At 47.1% G+C, this 19480-nt stretch overlaps 1 protein-coding gene across 1 annotated transcript in view; it reads left to right on the top strand.

Moving 5' to 3' along the window:
* PDIA5 (protein disulfide isomerase family A member 5) overlaps positions 1-19480 on the top strand; it is an 828396-nt gene that overhangs the window by 427563 nt on the left and 381353 nt on the right. Inside the window, exons 9-10 of the mRNA XM_069224665.1 lie at positions 3234-3325; positions 3436-3507. Of these exons, the coding sequence (XP_069080766.1) occupies positions 3234-3325; positions 3436-3507 (164 nt within the window). The remainder of the gene's footprint in view (positions 1-3233; positions 3326-3435; positions 3508-19480) is intronic.

The following is a 19480-nucleotide window of genomic DNA, read 5'->3' as shown; positions in this document are numbered from 1 at the left end:
TATCACGATGGGATGCCCAAAGAAACAAGCTAGGTTGTGAGGCAAATGGTGGGCATATTATGGACTCAAAAAGGGCATGAATATGGTGGTGGGAGGTGGACCAAAAATATGCAGTGACTGTCATGGAGCCTTGTTGCAGGCTCCCTCTGTGGACCAGAGAACGGTGTGCTTTTCTGTTTTGTTTTAAAAGACTTATAAAAATGTTTTATAAAAAAATAATAATAATAATAAAGAATCACAGCCGACTTTCACTGAGGTTGCCATTCATAGGGTATCCTTGACACAGTCTACCGCAGCAAGCCTAAGACATTTGGGCTTTGATCCTAATGTTTCAGTCTCAGTCCTGATCTCAGAGAGAGCAGCTCTGAGACTTTTTGACAGCTTAGCTTCCTACATCTCCTTGTTCGACTGCTCCAGATGGCACGTATAGGCTCGTCAATTGAATTTGATATTCCAGTGGACCCTTCACAAAGGAAATCTGACAGATGCTATCCAGGTTTTGGTAGAGAGAGCTCACAATTTGCAGTGGTGGCTCTACAAATGCAATTGTTAAAATGGTAGGCCCTTCCCCCTTCCCCACCTAGAGCCGACGATGGTTAAGAATGTGGCATCACTGGGTTGGTGAGGTCATCTGGGCAGAATGACATCAGAAGATTCTGGTCTTTGATGGAAACTAAAGTCCATATTAACCTGTTGAAGTTGTTGGCCATTCGTCTGGCATTAAAGGCCTTCCTGCCATTCATCAAGGGAAGACCGATACAGGTTCTCATGGACAGCACCACCGCAATATGGCATAGCCTCGAGCAGTGTGGAGTAGGATCCTCGGGGTCCTGTGGTAGGAGGCTCTCTGCCACTGGAGTTGGCTTGAGCGGGAAGGTATTTCCTTGATCGCAGACCACCTTGCAGGATGCTTGAATGCCACGCTGGATTAGTTCAGTTGACAACAGCTGGCAGATAACGGATGGAGGCAGCACAGAGCATAATCCTATAGTGGGGAGAACCCTCAGCACCTTTTTCCACTGTGAAAGTGCAGTGTCCAAGGTTTTGTGCATTGGAATGTCTGCAAAGACACTCACTAGGAGATTTATACACCTTAACAGCCCTGCCTCTCCTGCTTTGAGTTCTGAGAAAGATCAGTACATACTGGGCCCATCTCATTCTAGTATACCAGACTAGGCCAGGTAGTATTGTACCTGCAACTTCTGACCATGTGCATCTGTCCTCCAACCAGACTACCACTTCAGGAGGATCTTCTGTCACAGAAGCAAGGCAAGGTACTTCACCTGAACATGTGCAATCTACATTTGCAAGTGTGGCGATTGAGCAGCAGCTTTTAATTCCATTAGATGTGCCCCCCGAAGTGGTGGACATAATCCTTGCTGCCAGGCAGCCTTCCACTAATACCATTTACACCAGGGGCTGGCACAAAATGTTTGCCTGGTGTGAAGTTTGCAAGACGGACCTAAATATTGGATGTTCTTCTATTCAATTTGTCTTTGGCCAGCAGAGGGTAATGGTGAGGGTTTTAGAAGCATGCATTGCCTCTTGATGTTTCTTTGGTACTTCTCATTTTCTGGGAGGAACCACCTTCAATGTGTACGTTTTTTAGTGGAGGAAAAAAGAGGACACAAAAGGGATACATAATCTGTGAGTGTTAAGAGTTTGGCAGAATGTGGATTTATCCAGAAATAGAGCTTAAGAAATGGAGTTTAAAGTTGGTATGGGGTATATACTGTGGAGAAGAATTGGTTGTAAATGAGGGTAATGATGACAAATATAAATGTGAGGTTATCTGGGGGTTAAAGAATTAGCATTTAACTTTAGAGTGAAAGATCAGCTGGAAGGAATAGGAAAAATTACCTATCAAATTATTATGAGCAATATATCATGTGACAAGCAAGTGTTTGCCAGCATATGACTGCGTTCCTGGTATGAAGTGAGTGAAAAGAGTCAAGGTAAGATTGAACATTGAAAATGTTGACAAATATTAGTATGAAATTATGGATGCACTGTCCTGTCAATTGAAAGACTGTGGTGCTGAGAGCGATACCTAGTCAGCAAGGGAAACAAGATCAGTTTATGCCAGTCCATGCCAAGACAGGAATACCTACCGAAGGTACAGAACATATGAAAGATTCTGTTGATGACGGCTCCAGGGTCTGTATTGTATGCCATGATATTCTCTGCATATTGGATATTCAGTTTTGCCATCCAGAGTCCCGTTCACGGTCTTTCTGGAGTGCATTTTTTCTAAGTTAAAATGATAAAGATCCAGTGCAAGGGCAAACAACTTTGGTGAAAGCCGGCTACCCGGTTTATTCCCTCTTTTGAGACGAAATTCTTCAGACACCCTTAACCCTGTTTCTGGCAATGGACGTTGTACAAGAGATTTGTCCATGCCACACTCTGCGAGCCAAAACTCATGATTTTTTAATGATTGCTTTAAGGTGCGGCAATTCTACGGGATAAAAGAACGCTTAATAGCAAGGAGACTCCACTGTCCACCCTAGTAAATAGTACCATTCATACTGGGTTTTTCACAAAATCCAAAGAAGGAAGTAGAGAATTGTGAATTGACTCTAAAGCACAAGTGGCAGGGTGGACTACGAAGAGAATTTGGCATGGTAGAGAGAGACTTGCAGGGGATGCGGGGGCAAGACGCCGCTATTGCTTAGACATTACGGCTTGGTGCAGGTTATGTAGCGGGAACTCGGTGACATGGTGACCTAGATAAGAGTAAAGGGTGGTGGCGCTGTCTTCACATGCTTGATTACTAATAATTGCAGCAATAAAGAAGATCAATATGACTGATTAATTGTAAAGGATGTCAGTATCCTTCTAGTGCTTGAAGTTAGTGAGCGGAAGTTAAATCGTATTTCATTTCACTAACAATTGAATAGTCCCCGTCGTTCTAAGCAAAAAGAAGGATTCTGTCAAATACTGTCATGTCTAACATGTGTTATCAATAACATGATTTTTAAAATTAATCTCTCCATGAAGTGAACGTTTCTCTTAATTTAAAATATTTTGCAGTTTAAGGTTACATTGATTTGTCACACTCACTATAAAAAGCCATGAAATTCCACAGTACTGCAGCAAAAAACAAAACAAAAAAAAACAGTCATTTCACAAACAGTTGTTTGGAGTATTCTAGCAAAAACATCTGCTGGTTTTTGAGACCGCAAGCAAAACAGAGAAGACTAATTGGCTTAAAACGTGCCCTTTTCTTCCAGGTTCTGGCAGGCATGAATGTCTACTCGGCTGAATTCGAGAGGATAAAAGAAGAGTACAATGTCAAGGGATACCCAACCATCTGCTACTTCGAGTCAGTCTCCTTAACGCACGCGCGTCTTGTCGAGTCAACACTTTTTATCTCTTTGCTTGTCTCCAAGGTTAGCGTTTCTCATCCGTTTGCTTTTTCTGCTCTCGACATAGGAAAGGCAAGTTCATGCATCACTTCGAGAACTACGGTGCCTCCGCCGAAGACATCGGGGAGTGGCTCAGAGAGTAAGTGGCCCCCAGTGTCATTTATTTTTCTGCTCGGCAGTGAAGATTGGTGTGCCTTGAATTTTTTGGGGTAATTGTTAGGTTAAGTGGGTTTGTATGTCAGGCCAGTTTTAAGGCTGCTTCCCCTATTATGATTAATTGAAGACACTTTCAGTTGAGAAATACAAATGTTTGCAAACCTTCTCCGACTTTCTGTTAAAATAAGCAGGTTTGCCTTTTTCCATGGTCTAATGGATGCTTTATTCAAGAAACATATTGGGTGTGTGAATAAAACAGAAATCTAGTTTGGTGGCAGATGAGGAATTTAAGGTCCATCTGTGGTTGTTTCAGATTTGTCTGTGTCATTTGAATTTGCCAGTGGTCTTCACTGTCAAATTAATATACTTGTATTTGTGGTCTTTAAGTTTGATAGCAGTATCTGATAGAGACTTCCAGTTGCAGATTCCTTACCTTAGAAATTTCCCCCAGGAGTCCGACTGGATCAGGAGATTTTTCTTCGAGCAATACCTTGCGCATTGGTAGGTGGCGTTGGTCAACTCCAAGGGCGTTGTTGATATCGCAGTTGCCTTGATGACGTCAGGAGTAGTGCACAGACACCGCCTCAGCACAGTGTCGTCAGTTCTTTTCTTTCCGTGCCACGCACTGATACAGCGAGAGCTACCCTGGTCTCTTTTTGACCGACTTCTACCCTTTTGTCCAGTTTTTGGTGAGTTTTTTGGTGCATCGACAGATGTCTCCGAAGACCGGTTCCAAACCGTGCAAGCACTGTCACTGCATGATGTCGGTGATGGATCCGTATCGGGTCTGTTTGTGGTGCCTGGAGTGCGACCACGACCCAAAGTCATACTCCGAGTGCTGAGCCATGCACCCGAAGGCCTTGAGGGAGCGATCCCTCAAGCTTATGGCAGCCTGGTGCTCGACTCCTCGTAGGTCCCGGTCTTGCTGGAGGGGAAGGTCTCGAGACCGGTCATGGAGCCACCACCAGTCTTCTTCCTTGAAGTCAAGGTAAGAAGAAGTTGAAGAGATCCCGTCACGCTTCGACTTCACCCCGTCGCTCGGCTGATTCACTGCGGGAGGAGTGTCAACGCTCGAGGCCTCCGTCTTCAGAGCCTGCCTCTAGGGCCTCTCCACACTTTGCTGAGTTTCCAGGAGCTGGAGCAACCCCTTCCCAATTAAAGGAGTTTTATGAGGCCATGCGCCTAATTTTTAGGCAGGCCGAACCCGATACGGTGCCTTCCGGCCCAAGGGGTTCATCGGGGGCCTTCGGGTTCCACGTCCACCTACCGAGGTCCCCTCCGGATCCGTATCAGCACCGGTTGTACCATTGAGACCTTCCCCAGCGCCGGTTCAATTGTCGATGCTCCCAATGTCAGTGGTGTCCGACATCGACCCGATCCTCATGCCTGATGACTCTGAGTCGGACCGGCGTCTGCCGATGCCGACTTGGTCTTCGATAGGGCCTGTTCGCCCCAGGTCGGATTCTGGCCCTTTGTCTTATGGGTACGAATTAGGGGAAGGATTGAAGGGGTCTTTGAACCCTTCTGAATGCCAGGATGACCCTAACTTGGACTGGGCACAGGAGTTGGGCGAGGCCAGTGGTCTGTACACTTCTCCAGACCTTGGCGTGCCCTCTCCTCCTACCGTGGCTACGGCAAAGTGAGCGACTTATTCCTTGGTGGTCAGTAGGGCGGCTGAAGTCTTTGGCCTTGAGCTGCCTACTGTTCGGGTGAGGTCAAATCTCCTGATGGGAGGTGCTTCAGCCGGGGGCTTCCACATCTGAGCCTCTTCTGCCATTCAATGAAGCCATCACCGATGTCCTGTTGCGTACTTGGTCTAGACCCTACACTGGGGCTCCTGTGAACTTGACTATCGCAGGCCGCCATCGGCCCGCCCTGAATAACCCTAAATTCCTGTCCCAACACCCTGTGCCTGAATGTCTTGTCATCCAGGCATCCTCTTCCTCAGGCACATTCCCTTCGCACCCCCTGATAGAGAATCAAAAAGGCTGGAACAATTTGGGAAGAAGGTGTTTTCTTCCTCCAGTCTTGTGCTGTGGTCAGTGAACACTGCATGCCTTTTGGACCGCTATACCCACTCACTGTGGGATATGGTTGTGCAAGTTCTGCCGCAGATACCAGAGGAGGCCCATGCTATTGTCTCCCAAGCTGTCACCAGTGGGTGAGATGCGGCAAAGTTCACAGTCAGATGTGGGCAGGACACGACCGACTCTCTAGGTAGATCGGTTGTGACAACGGTGGCCTTGAGGCCCCACACCTTGTTGCCTACATCTGTTTTTCTGGGGATGTCCAACAGACTCATATGGACATGCCCTTTGATGGCTCCTGTCTCTTTGGAGACAAGGCGGACTCAGCTTTGGAGAGGTTCAAGGACTCCCGGGCTACGGCTTGGTCCCTCAGCCTTTCCATTGCTCCTCACCCCCAACAGTCTGCCTTTCGCCCCTTTCGTGGCCACAGAAGGGGGCTCCCTGATGTGTCCCTATCGCATCCACCGTGCCACCCATGCTGTTCAGTCGCTGCGTGGCCGGGGATGCGGAATCCCATATGGCCTTGGGGCAAGGAACCAGAGGTCTGCCCAGTCCACCCGGGCTGCCTCCTCCATACCCTCCTAGTCCTTCCCCTCACTCTGGTCCAGTTGGCGGCAGGATTCGCCATCACCTTTCCCAGTGGGAATCCATCACTAAGGACAGGTGGTTTTGCAGATCTTTCGAAGGGGCTACTCCTTCCCCTTCGAATCTGCTCTGTAGTGGGGCTTGAAGTTCCATTGGGCGCAGCATCAGGATAATCTCTCCACCATGTTCCAGATCTCGGAGGGGACTGCGAAAGACCTGCAGTGGTGGCTTTCAAATTCACATTGGGTCTACGGCAGATCCCTCTCCCTTCACCAGCCAGATCTATCCATGGTGACAGATGGGTCACTTCTGGGATGGGGTGGCAACATGGGAGAGGCAGAGATCAGAGGTCTCTGGTCTCCGGTGGAGTCTGGGCTCCATATCAATCTTCTGGAGCTCCGGGCGATCAGGCCTGCATTGAAAGCATTTCTTCCCTCTCTCAAAGGGAAAGTAGTGCAGGTGTTCAAGGACAACACTATCGCCATGTAGTACTGCAACAAACAGGGCAGAGTAGGGTCCTGAACCCTTTGTCAGGAGGCACTACACCTCTGGACATGGCTGGAACATCAGGACATTACCCTAGTGGTTCAATACCTGGCGGGCTCTCTGAACACCAGAGCTGACAAACTCAGCCATTGATGCATAGCCGATCACGAATGGTATCTCCATCCGGAGGTGGAACAAGGTATCTTTCAGCAGTGGGGAGAGCCTTGGTTAGATCTGTTCACCTCCGCAGAGAACACACAATGTCCGCTGTTTTGCGTGTTGGAGTTTCCAAGGTGGCACTTGCTCGGAGACGCTTTTCGTCTCAAGTGGAACTCTGGCCTCCTTTATGCCTTTTTGCCTATACCACTTCTGCCCAGAGTTCTCAAGAGGATCAGGAACAACCGGGCCCAAGTTATCTTGGTGGTTCCAAACTGGGCACGAAGAGTGTGGTATCCCGAGCTATTGAGCATGGCCACGGATCCTCCGCTCAGACTGCCCCTACGGGAGGATCTTCTGTCGCAGCAGCAGGGGACGGTTCTCCACCCAAACCTGTCCAATCTCCGCCTTCATGCGGCGGCAGTTGACGGCTTTTGGCCTTCCACCCAAAGTCTGTGATGTTATCTTGGCAGCCAGGTGTCCATTCACCAAAACGGTAAACGCCTGTCATTGGCATAAATTAGTGGCATGGTGTTCGAACAAATCTGTTGATCCCCCTCTCTGCTCCTCTTTCTGAGGTTCTTTTGTTCATTCTTTCTTTAACTCAGAAGGGCTCTGCTTTGGGCACCCTTAAAGGTTATTTGTCGACTATTTCAGTCTTTCTCAGGTTACCTGATCAGCCTTCACTCTTTAAGTCTCCTATTGTCAATTGATTCATTAAAGGTCTCATCCATTTGTTCTCCCCCACTCCATTTATCAAGCCTCAGTGGGACCTCAATCTTGTACTTACTTTCTAAATGTGTACTCCCTTTGAGCCAATGCACAATTGTCCATTATGACTTCTTACTTTCAAGACAGTTTTTCTTGTTGCCATCACTTCTGCTCGGAGAGTGAGTAAGCTTCAGGCTCTTTCTTCAAAGCTCCCATACTTGTCTGTGCACCCTGACAAAGTGGTGCTGTGCACTAAGGCTTCCTTCCTTCCCAAGGTCGTTACACTTTTTCATGTAGGCCAGTCCATCACCTTGCCTACTTGGTACGCACCTCCACATCCTTCTCATGAGGACGAGAGACTCCACCGTTTGGACCCAAAAAGAGCGTTGGCGTTCTATCTCAATCATACTAAATATTTCCGGGTGGAAAATCAACTCTTTGTATTTGTAGGTGCGAAGAAAGGGAAGGCGGTGTAAAAACGTACCATCTCTCGGTGGGTAATTCTTTGCATCAAGATGTGCTTCACTTTGGCCAAGAAGCAACCCCCTGAGGGCTTGTACCCTCATTCCACCAGAGCGACTGCTGCTTCCACTGCGTTAGCATATGGAGTTCCTGTCCTGGATGTCTGCCAGGCAGCTACGTGCGCATCCTTGCCCACGTTTGCTAACCATTACTGCCTGGACAGTCAGGTCCGTCGGGACGGCTACTTTGGTCGTTCGGTCCTGCAGGACTTTCTAGTATGATCTTGATTTGGAGCCCACCTCCGAGGATGGCATTGCTTGAGTATCTATTCTAACGTAAGGAATCTGCAACTAGAAGTCTCTATCAGCTGTACACGTTACTTACCTTCAGTAACGATATATCTGGTAGAGACATATTCTAGTTGTAGATTCCTTACTAATCCACCCTGCGTGCAAACTGATTACTAAGGATAGGACTTCCCTATTCAGAGCCTTAGCGCTTGCACACCAATCTGTGTTCTTCGCAGCTCTGTGCTTTGGCGTGGAAAGATGTGAAAAGAAAACTGACGTCACTGCACTAAGGCGGCATCTATATACTACTCCCGACGTTATCACGGCAACTACGATGCCAACAACACCTGCTGAGTCAACTGACACTACCTCCTGACACACAAGGGTATTACTTGAAGAAAAAATCTCCAGATCCAGTCTCGCGCCTGGGGGAAGATTCTAAGGTAAGAAATCTGCAACTAGAATATGTCTCTCCCAGATATATCATTCCCAAAGGTAAATAACTTGTACATTGAGTCCATTATTTTAATAGCTATGTCTGAGCTGCATTATAATTTGTCAATGGTAGTGATAACATGAAAATAACAGATTTGTCTTAATTGTATGGACCATTTTTACGCTAATGCATTTGTCTTTGTGGTGTTTAAGATTTTTCTATGCAGTATTCACAGCATTACATTAAACTGTTTGTCTTCTGTTGATACCCAGCTCCGTGACTCTGGGTTTATCAATCTCAGAAGAATGAATTCTTCTCCCTGTCCTGCCACAGTTTGAACTTTCGATCCTGAGGTTACAAATAAACGTCAGCATTGAGCATTCTGCATTCTATTTTTGTAAACCATGCTGGTGAAACGACACACATATTTTGGAATGTAGTTGTATAGTGCACATAGCCCACTCATAGGAAAGTACCACCATCCATGTTCCTAAAGCTCATTGAAGACCTCTCTGTTAAAACTTATGATTGGCCTGGTGAACAGAGATCCAACTTCCAAGCTTTACCTTTAGCTCAGGCTAGCTACATATAGGTAGGAGAAATATTTTTAAAGCCTTTGTTTATGCCACATGGACCTACTACCAACTCAAGCCTTCATTCATTCATTTTAACCTTCAAGGGAACATTCTTGTTTCGCATTGCGTTCACAATCTGCTTTTTGTTCTGAAGACCCCCTTCATCCACAGATCCTCTTTCAGAGGATGTGCTTTCTCACATCTTCTAATGCATAGAAGTACCTATGTCACACACACCACACACAAACAAACATCCTGATATTCAGTAAATAGCTCAAGATTTTGCTCTCCTCGACCATACAATTGTATTTCTGATCACACTTTTATAGATACATTGCGCCAGATACCCCTAAAAATCCCTGTGTGCACTTCCAAATTTCTTTAACATTATATCGACATATCCCATGAAATGTGTGACCACAAAACAGCCATCCAAGCTAACTGTCGGAACACATTTAAACTTAATACCCATTGCCAATAAAATAGTATTTTTAACAAATGATCAGGCTACTTCTAGTGAGATTTGTTACAAACTATTAAAAAGTGTTATTATGTGAAAGGAAATACCTTCCTTGGCATGGTTACCCCCTGACTTTTTGCCTTTTGCTGCTGCCAGTTATGGTTGGAACTGTGCTGGGACCCTGCTAACCAGGCCCCAGCACCAGTGTTCTTCCCCTAAACTGCACCTTTGGTCCCACAATTGGCACATCCCTGGCACACAGATAAGTCCCTTGTAGATGGTACCTGTGGTACCAAGGGCCCTGTGGCCAGGGAAGGTCTCTAAGGGCTGCAGCATGTCTTATGCCACCCTGAGGACCCCTCACTCAGCACATGCATACTGCCTCACAGCTTGTGTTGGTGGGGAGAAAATGACTAAGTCGACATGGCACTCTCCTCAGGGTGCCATGCCCACCTCTCATTGCCCGTGGCATAGGTAAGTCACCCCTCTAGTAGGACTTACAGCCCTAGGGCAGGGTGCACTATACCACAGGTGAGGGCATAAGTGCATGAGCACTATGCCCCTATAGTGTCTAAGCAAAACCTTAGACATTGTAAGTGCAGGATAGCCATAAAGAGTATATAGTCTGAGAGTTTGTCAGACACGAACTCCACAGTTCCATAATGGCTACACTGAAATCTGGGAAGTTTGGTATTAAACGTCTCAGCACAATAAATGCACACTGATGCCAGTGTGGGATTTATTGTAAAATACACAAACAGGGCATCTTAGAGACTTCCCCTGAATACCAGTCCGACTCCTAGTGGTAGGCTGACCAGTTTCTGCCAGCCTGCCAGAACCAGACGAGTTTCTGGCCACATGGGGTGAGTGCCTTTGTCACTCTGGTCAGGAACAAAGCCTGTACTGGGTGGAGATGCTTCTCACCTCCCCCTGCAGGAACTGTAACACCTGGTGGTGAGCCTCAAAGGCTTAGCCTTTTGTTACAGCACCCCAGGGCATCCAAGCTAGTGGAGATGCCCGCCCCTCCGGTCACTGCCCCCACTTTTGGCGGCAAGGCTGGAGGAGGTAATGAGAAAAACAAGGAGGAGTCACCCACCAGTCAGGCCAGCCCCTAAGGTGTCCTGAGCTGAGTTGACCCCTACCTTTAGAAATCCTCCATCTTGAGTTTGGAGGATTCCCCCAATAGGAATAGGGATGTGCCCCCCTCCACTCTGGGAGGAGGCACAAAGAGGGTGTAGCCACCCTCCAGGACAGTAGCCATTGGCTACTGCCCCGCAGACCTAAACACACCCCTAATTTTAGTTTTTAAAAGGGCGACCCTGAACCCAGGAAATCAGATTCCTGCAACCTTCAACAAGAAGAAGGACTGCTGACCTGAAAGCCCCGCAGAGATAACGAAGGCGACAACTGACTTGGCCCCAGCCCTACCGGCCTGTCTCCAGATTCAAAGAACCTGCACAGCGACGCATCTGACAGGGACCAGCGACCTCTGAGGACCCAGAGGACTGCCCTGAACCCAAGGGACCAAGAAACTCCTGAGAACAGCGCCACTGTTCAAAAACTGCAACAACTTTGCAACTTTAAAGCAACTTTCAAAGAACTCTCTCTTCCTGTCGGAAGCGCAAGACTACACACTCTGCACCCGACGCCCCTGGCTCGAGTTCAGGAGAACCAACACCGCAGAGAGGACTCCCAGGCGACTACGACGACGTGGGCACCCTGAGTCGACCCCCCCTGCACCCCCACAGCGACGCCTGCAGAGAGGATCCCGAGGCTCCCCCTGACCGCTCCTGCCTGGTAACAAGGAACCCGATGCCTGGACCCAGCACTGCACCCGCAGCCCCCAGGACCGAGAGGAACCACTTTCCAGTGCAGGAGTGACGAGCAGGCGGCCCTCATCCTAGCCAAGTCGGTGGCTGGCCCTAGAAGCTCCCCTGTGCCCTGCCTGCATCGCCTAAGTGACCCCAGGTCCCTCCATTGCTTTCAATAGCAAACCCAAAGCCTACTTTGCCTACTGCACCCGGCCGCCCCTGTGTCGCTGAGGGTGTGTTTTGTGGGCTTGTGTCTTGTTCCCTTCCACTCCCCCCCGCCAGTGCTCTACAAAACCCCCCTGGTCTGCTCCCCGAGGACGCAGGTACCTATCTGTAAGCAGACTGGAACGGGGCACCCCTGTTATACATAGGCGCCTTTGTGTTTTGGGCCCTCCTTTGACCTCTGCACCTGACCAGCCCTGTGTTGCTGATTCTGTGACTTTGGGGTTGCCTTGAACGCCGAATGGTGCGCTGCCAATGCGCAGGGGACTGACTGTGTAAGTGCTTTACTTACCTGAAAAACGTAACCAAACTTACCTCCCCATGAACTGTTGATTTTTGCAGTGTCCACTTTTAAAATAGCTTATTGCCATTTTAACCTAAGCTTTGTGTACTACTGCTTTGAATCAAAGTTCTATACTTACCTGTGTGAAGTACCTTGCATTTTATGTACTTACCTCAAATCTTGAATCTTGTGGTTCTAAAATAAATTAAGAAAATATATTTTTCCATATAAAAACTATTGGCCTGGGAGTTAAGTCTTTGAGTGTGTGTTCCTCGTGTATTGCCTGCGTGTGTACAACAAATACTTAATACTTCCCTCTGATAAGCCTACTGCTCGACCACACTACCACAAAATAGAGCATTAGTATTCTCTAATTTTGCCACTATCAACCTCTAAGCGGAACCCTTGGACTCTGTGCACGCTATCTCTCACTTTGAAATAGTATATACAGAGCCAACTTCCTACATTAGTTCTGTCTGTTTACCAGTTAGTCAACTTGTTCCTAACAAGCTCTAGTTGTGCTGTGTGACAGGAGGGTTTCCAGCACTTAGCATAAGAGACCACACATACAAAGCACTTGCTGGATCTGGGAATGTGAATCCCACCATAGAGGGTATGTGCTTGGACTATCAGACACTACCATGAGAACATTCTTGAAGCACATTGTGGACGTTTAGCAACCTACAGCATACAATAAGCACTGTGATTGGCACAGAGTGCTGCAACATAGCTCTATTGTATGGTCAAATGTAACAGGCTTTTTTCTAACAAGCTCACATAATACTGCTTGGAATGGCCTGCCCGTGAAACAATTATCAGTTTACGTTGAGGCCCATTAACTCTCCCACATGTTCCTGCAAGTCAAAAGTTTTATCCTACAGCTGATCAGAAGACCAGGCGTGGTGCTGCTGTTGGCAGTGGATGAGGATTTTGTACGACCAAGGCTCAACCAATAGAAACCACAGTAGCTGCTACACAGATTAGGGTGGGTTTATCTAGACTCCCTGAAATAATTACCCACAAATTTGTGATTAATTACTTTGAGTAAGCCCAAACCTTTTGCATCCATCTTTTGGTCCGTTATGGACCTTTCACATAGCCTTTTCTTCTGCTATCTGACTCAGAAATGGATACTCTCAGCTGCTGCTGCTAATTTCCCTTTTTTCACCCTGTTCCCTTTTTCTTCTTCTGGCACAGTGAGAGACTGGGACAGAATTTCTGAGGCAGGTGGAAAGAACTGATATCTGATGTTAAGTAGCTTCATTTGAACACTGGGGTATAAGTAACCAGTGCGTTTAGAGCTTTGGTGACAGTTGGATCTTACAATTGTTTGTAAATGGGTGGTATTAGCATAGGATGTTTGCAGTGCTGCACCATTAAACCCTACTGCCTGTCCACTGGTCGGTGGTTACACATCCAGATTCTGGTTTTCTTGATTTCTGCCTCAATAGAAAACGGGCCTCCATTTCTTTAAAAAAAAAAAAAGACACACACACACACACACACACCCACATTGGAGCCTCCAGGTCAGTGTTGACTTGTTAATGTTTTTATAAAAAAAAAAAAAAGTCACCGGTTTTCTAAAAGCAGTAATGCCGGGAACGAACCTTAAATTCCCCTTATTGCAAAACTGCAAACATTGCAAGTATACAGCAGTACATTAGAACGTTCCAGGAAGAAACAACTTCAAACCATCCTTGGCAAAAATCAGAATGTTTTACCCCCTGCTTTGCTTTTTAATTGGTTTCTACCTCCAACTGGGTCCTTCTGGGCCTGCCAGTTCCCTATCATTGTCAGTCGATTCCAGGCACCCCCATCCTCCCTCGTCTCGGGACGACTCTTAAATGAAAAACAAAATGCGGACTCAGCACTGGAACCTGACGTGTCGTCGTCCTCGTCGAAGACAGAATTTGCACAGCCATACACCCTGACCCGACGTGTCCATAAGAACTCGCATCTTTATGTGGCAGGTGGAGGCCGGGTGGGTTCTTCCTCAGGGTGGGACAAGTCTGTAGGACAGCCTGGCAATTCTAGAGGGACTGGTCTCGGAGGTTAATGTGTGGGACGGGTTTTTGGCTGTATGTGGGCCTGTTTAAGGGTCTGCTGTGCCGTTTTAAGGTGAAACTACCCCGATTTGTAAACTCTGTTTGGCTATCTCAGCCACCAATGAAAGCCACTTTTATTTTGGTGCCAAGTCCGCCCCCAGCATTCCTCTGCCAGTGACTTCTGCCAATGCCAGAGTACATGATGCTTCGCTCGGTGTTTCTCTGAAACCAAGTTGCAAATATTCAGTTATAATTGTATCCACTTGTTGATACCGAGAGCACGTTTTGGGCAAGCTTTGCTTAATTTAGAGCATTATGTCTCGCTGCAGTGCTATTTCTCAGTTTTTCAGGAAGTTTATCCCCACAGCACGTTTACCTCTATTTTTCTTTGATTGCTTCGAGTTCTGCTGACCGGCAACGGAAAGGCATCTATTAACATGTGCGAGGAACGCAGCTGGACCGATATTTCGCTCACATCTGCCAAATGGTATTTTTTTAAACCGTTGTTTCGGTCGAAACGCACAGTGACCGGAAATGTGTTTTAAACCGGGATTATCAGCAAAGCGACTCCGAAGAAGGTGGTGGAGAAGCTTTGGAGTCAACGATCAAAGTTGTTCTGTTCATCCCGTGTACAAAGTTATACGGTTTATCCATTTTGCTTTGTAAAACTAAAATTGTGCTGTCTGTGGAGGTAATCAAAAGCAGTTTTGTTTAAAAAAAAAAAAAATGCCCGCGCTAAATGGTAATCTGTTGATACCAGAACGTTTTTTAACCTGGATTCTGTGCCGATGATGAAAAGCGGAATAAGTTATCTTGTGTATTTAGCCACATTTATTCCCATTCATCCTGGCCTTTGTGTCTGACAAAACTGATGACAATGAAACGTTTTCCATATGCAAAATACATGTATTTTAATGTTTCGTTTGTAACCATTTGCCTATATATAGTTTTCATGAAAGAGATATTGGGTTTGAAAAGTTGTCTATGGTGTGATATCGAGAGTCTCTAGGAGAAAAACTTCCTCGATATTCACATTTATCCATCGTACAGTTTTGTTATGTATGACCCCTCTCCCCAACACATGCTTCCCCTGCTCTCCAGAGAAGTGCAGATGGTAGAGAACTAATGGGTTAACCACGCTTAACCAAAACCACCCTTGACATTGGGTTAACTCCATACCCTTTAACTTCCACTCAAAAAAACCCTGGCTTCTTCACTCAGCATCCTCTGAATGTTCCCTCCTTTCACCCTTCACCCATACAAAAAAATACCCCCTAACTCTTACCCTGCCACCCTTAACATCTGTCCTTTCTGTACCCTGAACCCCCATTACAAAAAACTCCCTACCTGCCACCCTCCCCCATTACCCTCTGCGGTTTCCTGCTGAAAGTTACTCTCTGCTCGCACATTTAGCGCAGAGCACTGTCAGCTCCTCTGTGAAAGCCGATGGTCAGTGTAACATATTGTTCGATGGCATCTGTCGCTGTAGATACACATGTTCTGCATTAGCTCGCCATCTGGTGTTGGGTCGGAGTGTTACAAGTTGTTTTTCTTCGAAGAAGTGTTTTCGAGTCACGGGACCGAGTGACTCCTCCTACTGTGCTCATTGCGCATGGGCGTCGACTCCATCTTCGATTGTTTTCTTTCCGCCATCGGGTTCGGACGTGTTCCTGTCGCTCCGAGTTTCGGAACGGAAAGATAGCTGAAAACGGAAGATTTTCGACGGTATCGTTGCGATCCGGTTCGAGATAAACACATACGACGACGCATTGAACATCGAAGCGCTTCGGTGCCCTTCGGGGTAGATTTCGGCACACTGTCGGGGCCTAGTCGGCCCGACCGCGTGGAGAACAACGCCGATGGAACGGACCCCGTTTCGATTCTGCCCTGAATGCCACAACAAATATCCTTATACGGACCAACACTCGGTCTGTAACCTGTGCCTGTCACCCGAGCACAGCGAAGAATCCTGTGAGGCCTGTCGGGCGTTCCGGTCCCGAAAAACTCTGCGCGACCGTCGAGCGAGAAGACTGCAGATGGCGTCCACGCCAAAGGAGCATCGACAGTTCGAGACAGAAGAGGAACAGGAGGAAGCCTTTTCCATCCAGGATTCAGACTCCGACGAACTCGACAATACAAAAACTGTGAGTAAGACGTCGAGATCAGAACTTAAAAAAGGCAAAAAGGCCCAGGGGACGCCACTGCCAACCGGCCATGGCTCAACCCAAATTCCCGGTGACCAACAATCGGCACCGAAAAAGGCCCATTCAGTGTCGAGATCGTCCGACTCCGGTCGAGACACCGGCACGCAGCCTCCTCGGGACCGAGAGAGTGCTCAAGAGAAGCATCGACACCGAGAGTTCGGTGTCGACACGGATCGACGCCGAGACAGTGGCGCCGAAGACCATAGAGGCCAAGATTTTTCGGCACAAAAGAAGAGGAAGGTTACCTCGGAGCCGAAAAAACAAACAACAGGGTTTTCGGAGCCGAAAAAAGCACCAACAGACCCAGTTTCAGGCTCATATACTGAAGAACATTCTATGTCTTCACAAATGAAAAAACACAGATTCGAACAGGAACTGCAATCCACTGAAGTGGATCACACGCAAAAGCGTATCTTTATTCAGCAGGGGACAGGAAAGATCAGTACCCTTCCACCTGTCAAAAGAAAGAGAACACTTCAGTTTATAGCACTAGAGGCTCCTCAGCAACAAACAGCAAAGAAGGTAACACCTCCTCCCTCGCCTCCACCTGTAACTCCGGCTTCTCCAACTTACACCCCGTCACATTCGCCAGCTCACACCGCCATGAGCCACGATGACCAAGATCAAGATGCGTGGGACTTGTACGATGCACCAGTGTCTGATAACAGCCCAGACACATACCCAACTAGGCCATCACCACCTGAGGACAGCACAGCCTATTCACAAGTGGTGGCTAGAGCAGCACAGTCCATAATGTGGAACTACACTCTGAACAAGTAGAGGATGACTTTTTATTTAACACCCTCTCCTCCACCCACAGCTCCTACCAAAGCCTGCCTATGCTCCCAGGCATCCTACGCCATGCAAAGGAGATCTTCAAGGAGCCAGTTAAAAGTAGGGCAGTAACGCCTAGAGTGGACAAAAAGTATAAGGCTCCTCCTACGGACCCTGTATTCATCACCTCTCAGCTGCCACCAGATTCTGTGGTGGTAGGGGCTGCCAGAAAACGGGCAAATTCACACACTTCTGGGGATGCACCTCCCCCAGATAAAGAAAGCAGAAAGTTCGATGCAGCCGGGAAGAGGGTCGCTGTCCAAGCAGCAAACCAGTGGCGCATCGCAAACTCACAAGCGCTGCTAGCGCGATACGACAGAGCCCACTGGGATGAGATGCAGCATCTCATTGAACATCTCCCAAAAGATCTACAAAAAAGAGCAAAACAGGTTGTTGAGGAAGGTCAAAACATTTCCAACAATCAAATACGCTCCTCTATGGATGCAGCAGACACAGCCGCAAGGACCATTAATACGTCGGTTACCATCCGTAGGCACGCATGGCTCAGAACGTCTGGATTCAAGCCAGAAATTCAGCAGGCAGTACTTAACATGCCAGTAAACGAAAAACTTCTGTTCGGTCCGGAGGTCGACACAGCCATAGAAAAGCTCAAAAAGGACACTGACACTGCCAAGGCCATGGGCGCACTCTACTCCCCGCAGAGCAGAGGATCTTATACCACCTTCCGTAAAACACCTTTTAGAAGAAGGGTTTCGGGGTCAGGCCACACAAGCTAGTACCTCACAGTCCGCACCGTCCACCTACCAGGGACAGTACAGGGGAGGCTTTCGGGGCCAGTATAGAGGAGGGCAATTCCCTAGGAATAGAGGAAGATTTCAAAGCCCCAAAACCACTACCAACAAGCAGTGACTCACACGTCACTCACCCCCCCCACACAACACCAGTGGGGGGAGGGATAGGCCAATATTACGAAGCATGGGAGGAAATAACTACAGACACATGGGTCCTAGCAATTATCCAACATGGTTATTGCATAGAATTCCTGCAATTCCCTCCAGACATACCACCAAAATCACAAAATGTATCAAAACACCATTCACAGCTTCTAGAGATAGAAGTTAAAGCACTACTGCAAAAAAATGCAATAGAATTAGTACCAAGCACACAAATAAACACAGGAGTTTATTCACTGTACTTCTTGATACCAAAAAAGGACAAAACACTGAGACCAATTCTAGACCTCAGAGTAGTAAACACATTCATCAAATCAGACCACTTTCACATGGTCACACTACAAGAAGTGTTACCATTGCTCAAAAAACACAACTACATGACAACCCTAGACCTCAAAGACGCATATTTCCATATACCAATACATCAATCACACAGAAAATATCTAAGGTTTGTATTCAAAGGAATACATTACCAATTCAAAGTATTGCCTTTTGGTTTAACAACCGCTCCAAGAGTATTCACAAAATGCCTAGCAGTAGTCGCTGCACACATCAGAAGGCAGCAAATACATGTATTCCCGTATCTAGACGACTGGCTAATCAAAACCAGTTCGCTCACACAATGCTCAAACCACACAAATCAAGTCATACAAACCCTCTACAAACTAGGGTTCACCGTCAACTTTGCAAAATCCAACATTCAGCCAAGCAAAGTACAGCAATATCTAGGAGCCATAATAGACACGACAAAAGGAGTAGCAACGCCAACTCCACAAAGAATTCACAATTTCAACAGAGTCATTCAACACATGTCTCCAAATCAGACAATACAAGTAAGAACAATACTACAGCTCCTAGGCATGATGTCCTCATGCATAGCCATTGTCCCAAACGCAAGACTGCACATGAGGCCCTTACAACAGTGCCTAGCCTCACAGTGGTCTCAAGCATAGGGTCACCTTCTAGATCTGGTGTTAATAGACCGCCAAACTTACCTCTCGCTTCTATGGTGGAACAGTATAAATTTAAACAAAGGGCGGCCTTTCCAAGACCCAGTGCCACAATACGTAATAACAACAGATGCTTCCATGACAGGGTGGGGAGCACATCTCAATCAACACAACATAAGAGGACAATGGAACATACATCAAACAAAACTGCATATAAATCATCTAGAATTATTAGCAGTTTTTCAAGCACTAAAAGCTTTCCAACCAATCATAATCCACAAATACATCCTTGTCAAAACAGACAACATGACAACGATGTATTATCTAAACAAACAAGGAGGAACACATTCAACGCAGTTAAGCTTATTAGCTCAAAACATATGGAAGTGGGCAATCCACCATCAAATTCGTCTAATAGCACAGTTTATTCCAGGGATCCAGAATCAACTGGCAGACAATCTCTCTCGAGATCACCAGCAAGTCCACGAATGGGAAATCCACCCAC

The sequence above is a fragment of the Pleurodeles waltl genome, chromosome 3_1 (assembly GCF_031143425.1).
Source record: "Pleurodeles waltl isolate 20211129_DDA chromosome 3_1, aPleWal1.hap1.20221129, whole genome shotgun sequence".
Lineage (NCBI taxonomy): Eukaryota > Metazoa > Chordata > Amphibia > Caudata > Salamandridae > Pleurodeles > Pleurodeles waltl.
The sequence above is the reverse complement of the archived record's forward strand: the minus strand, read 5'-3'. Positions and strand labels throughout refer to the sequence as shown.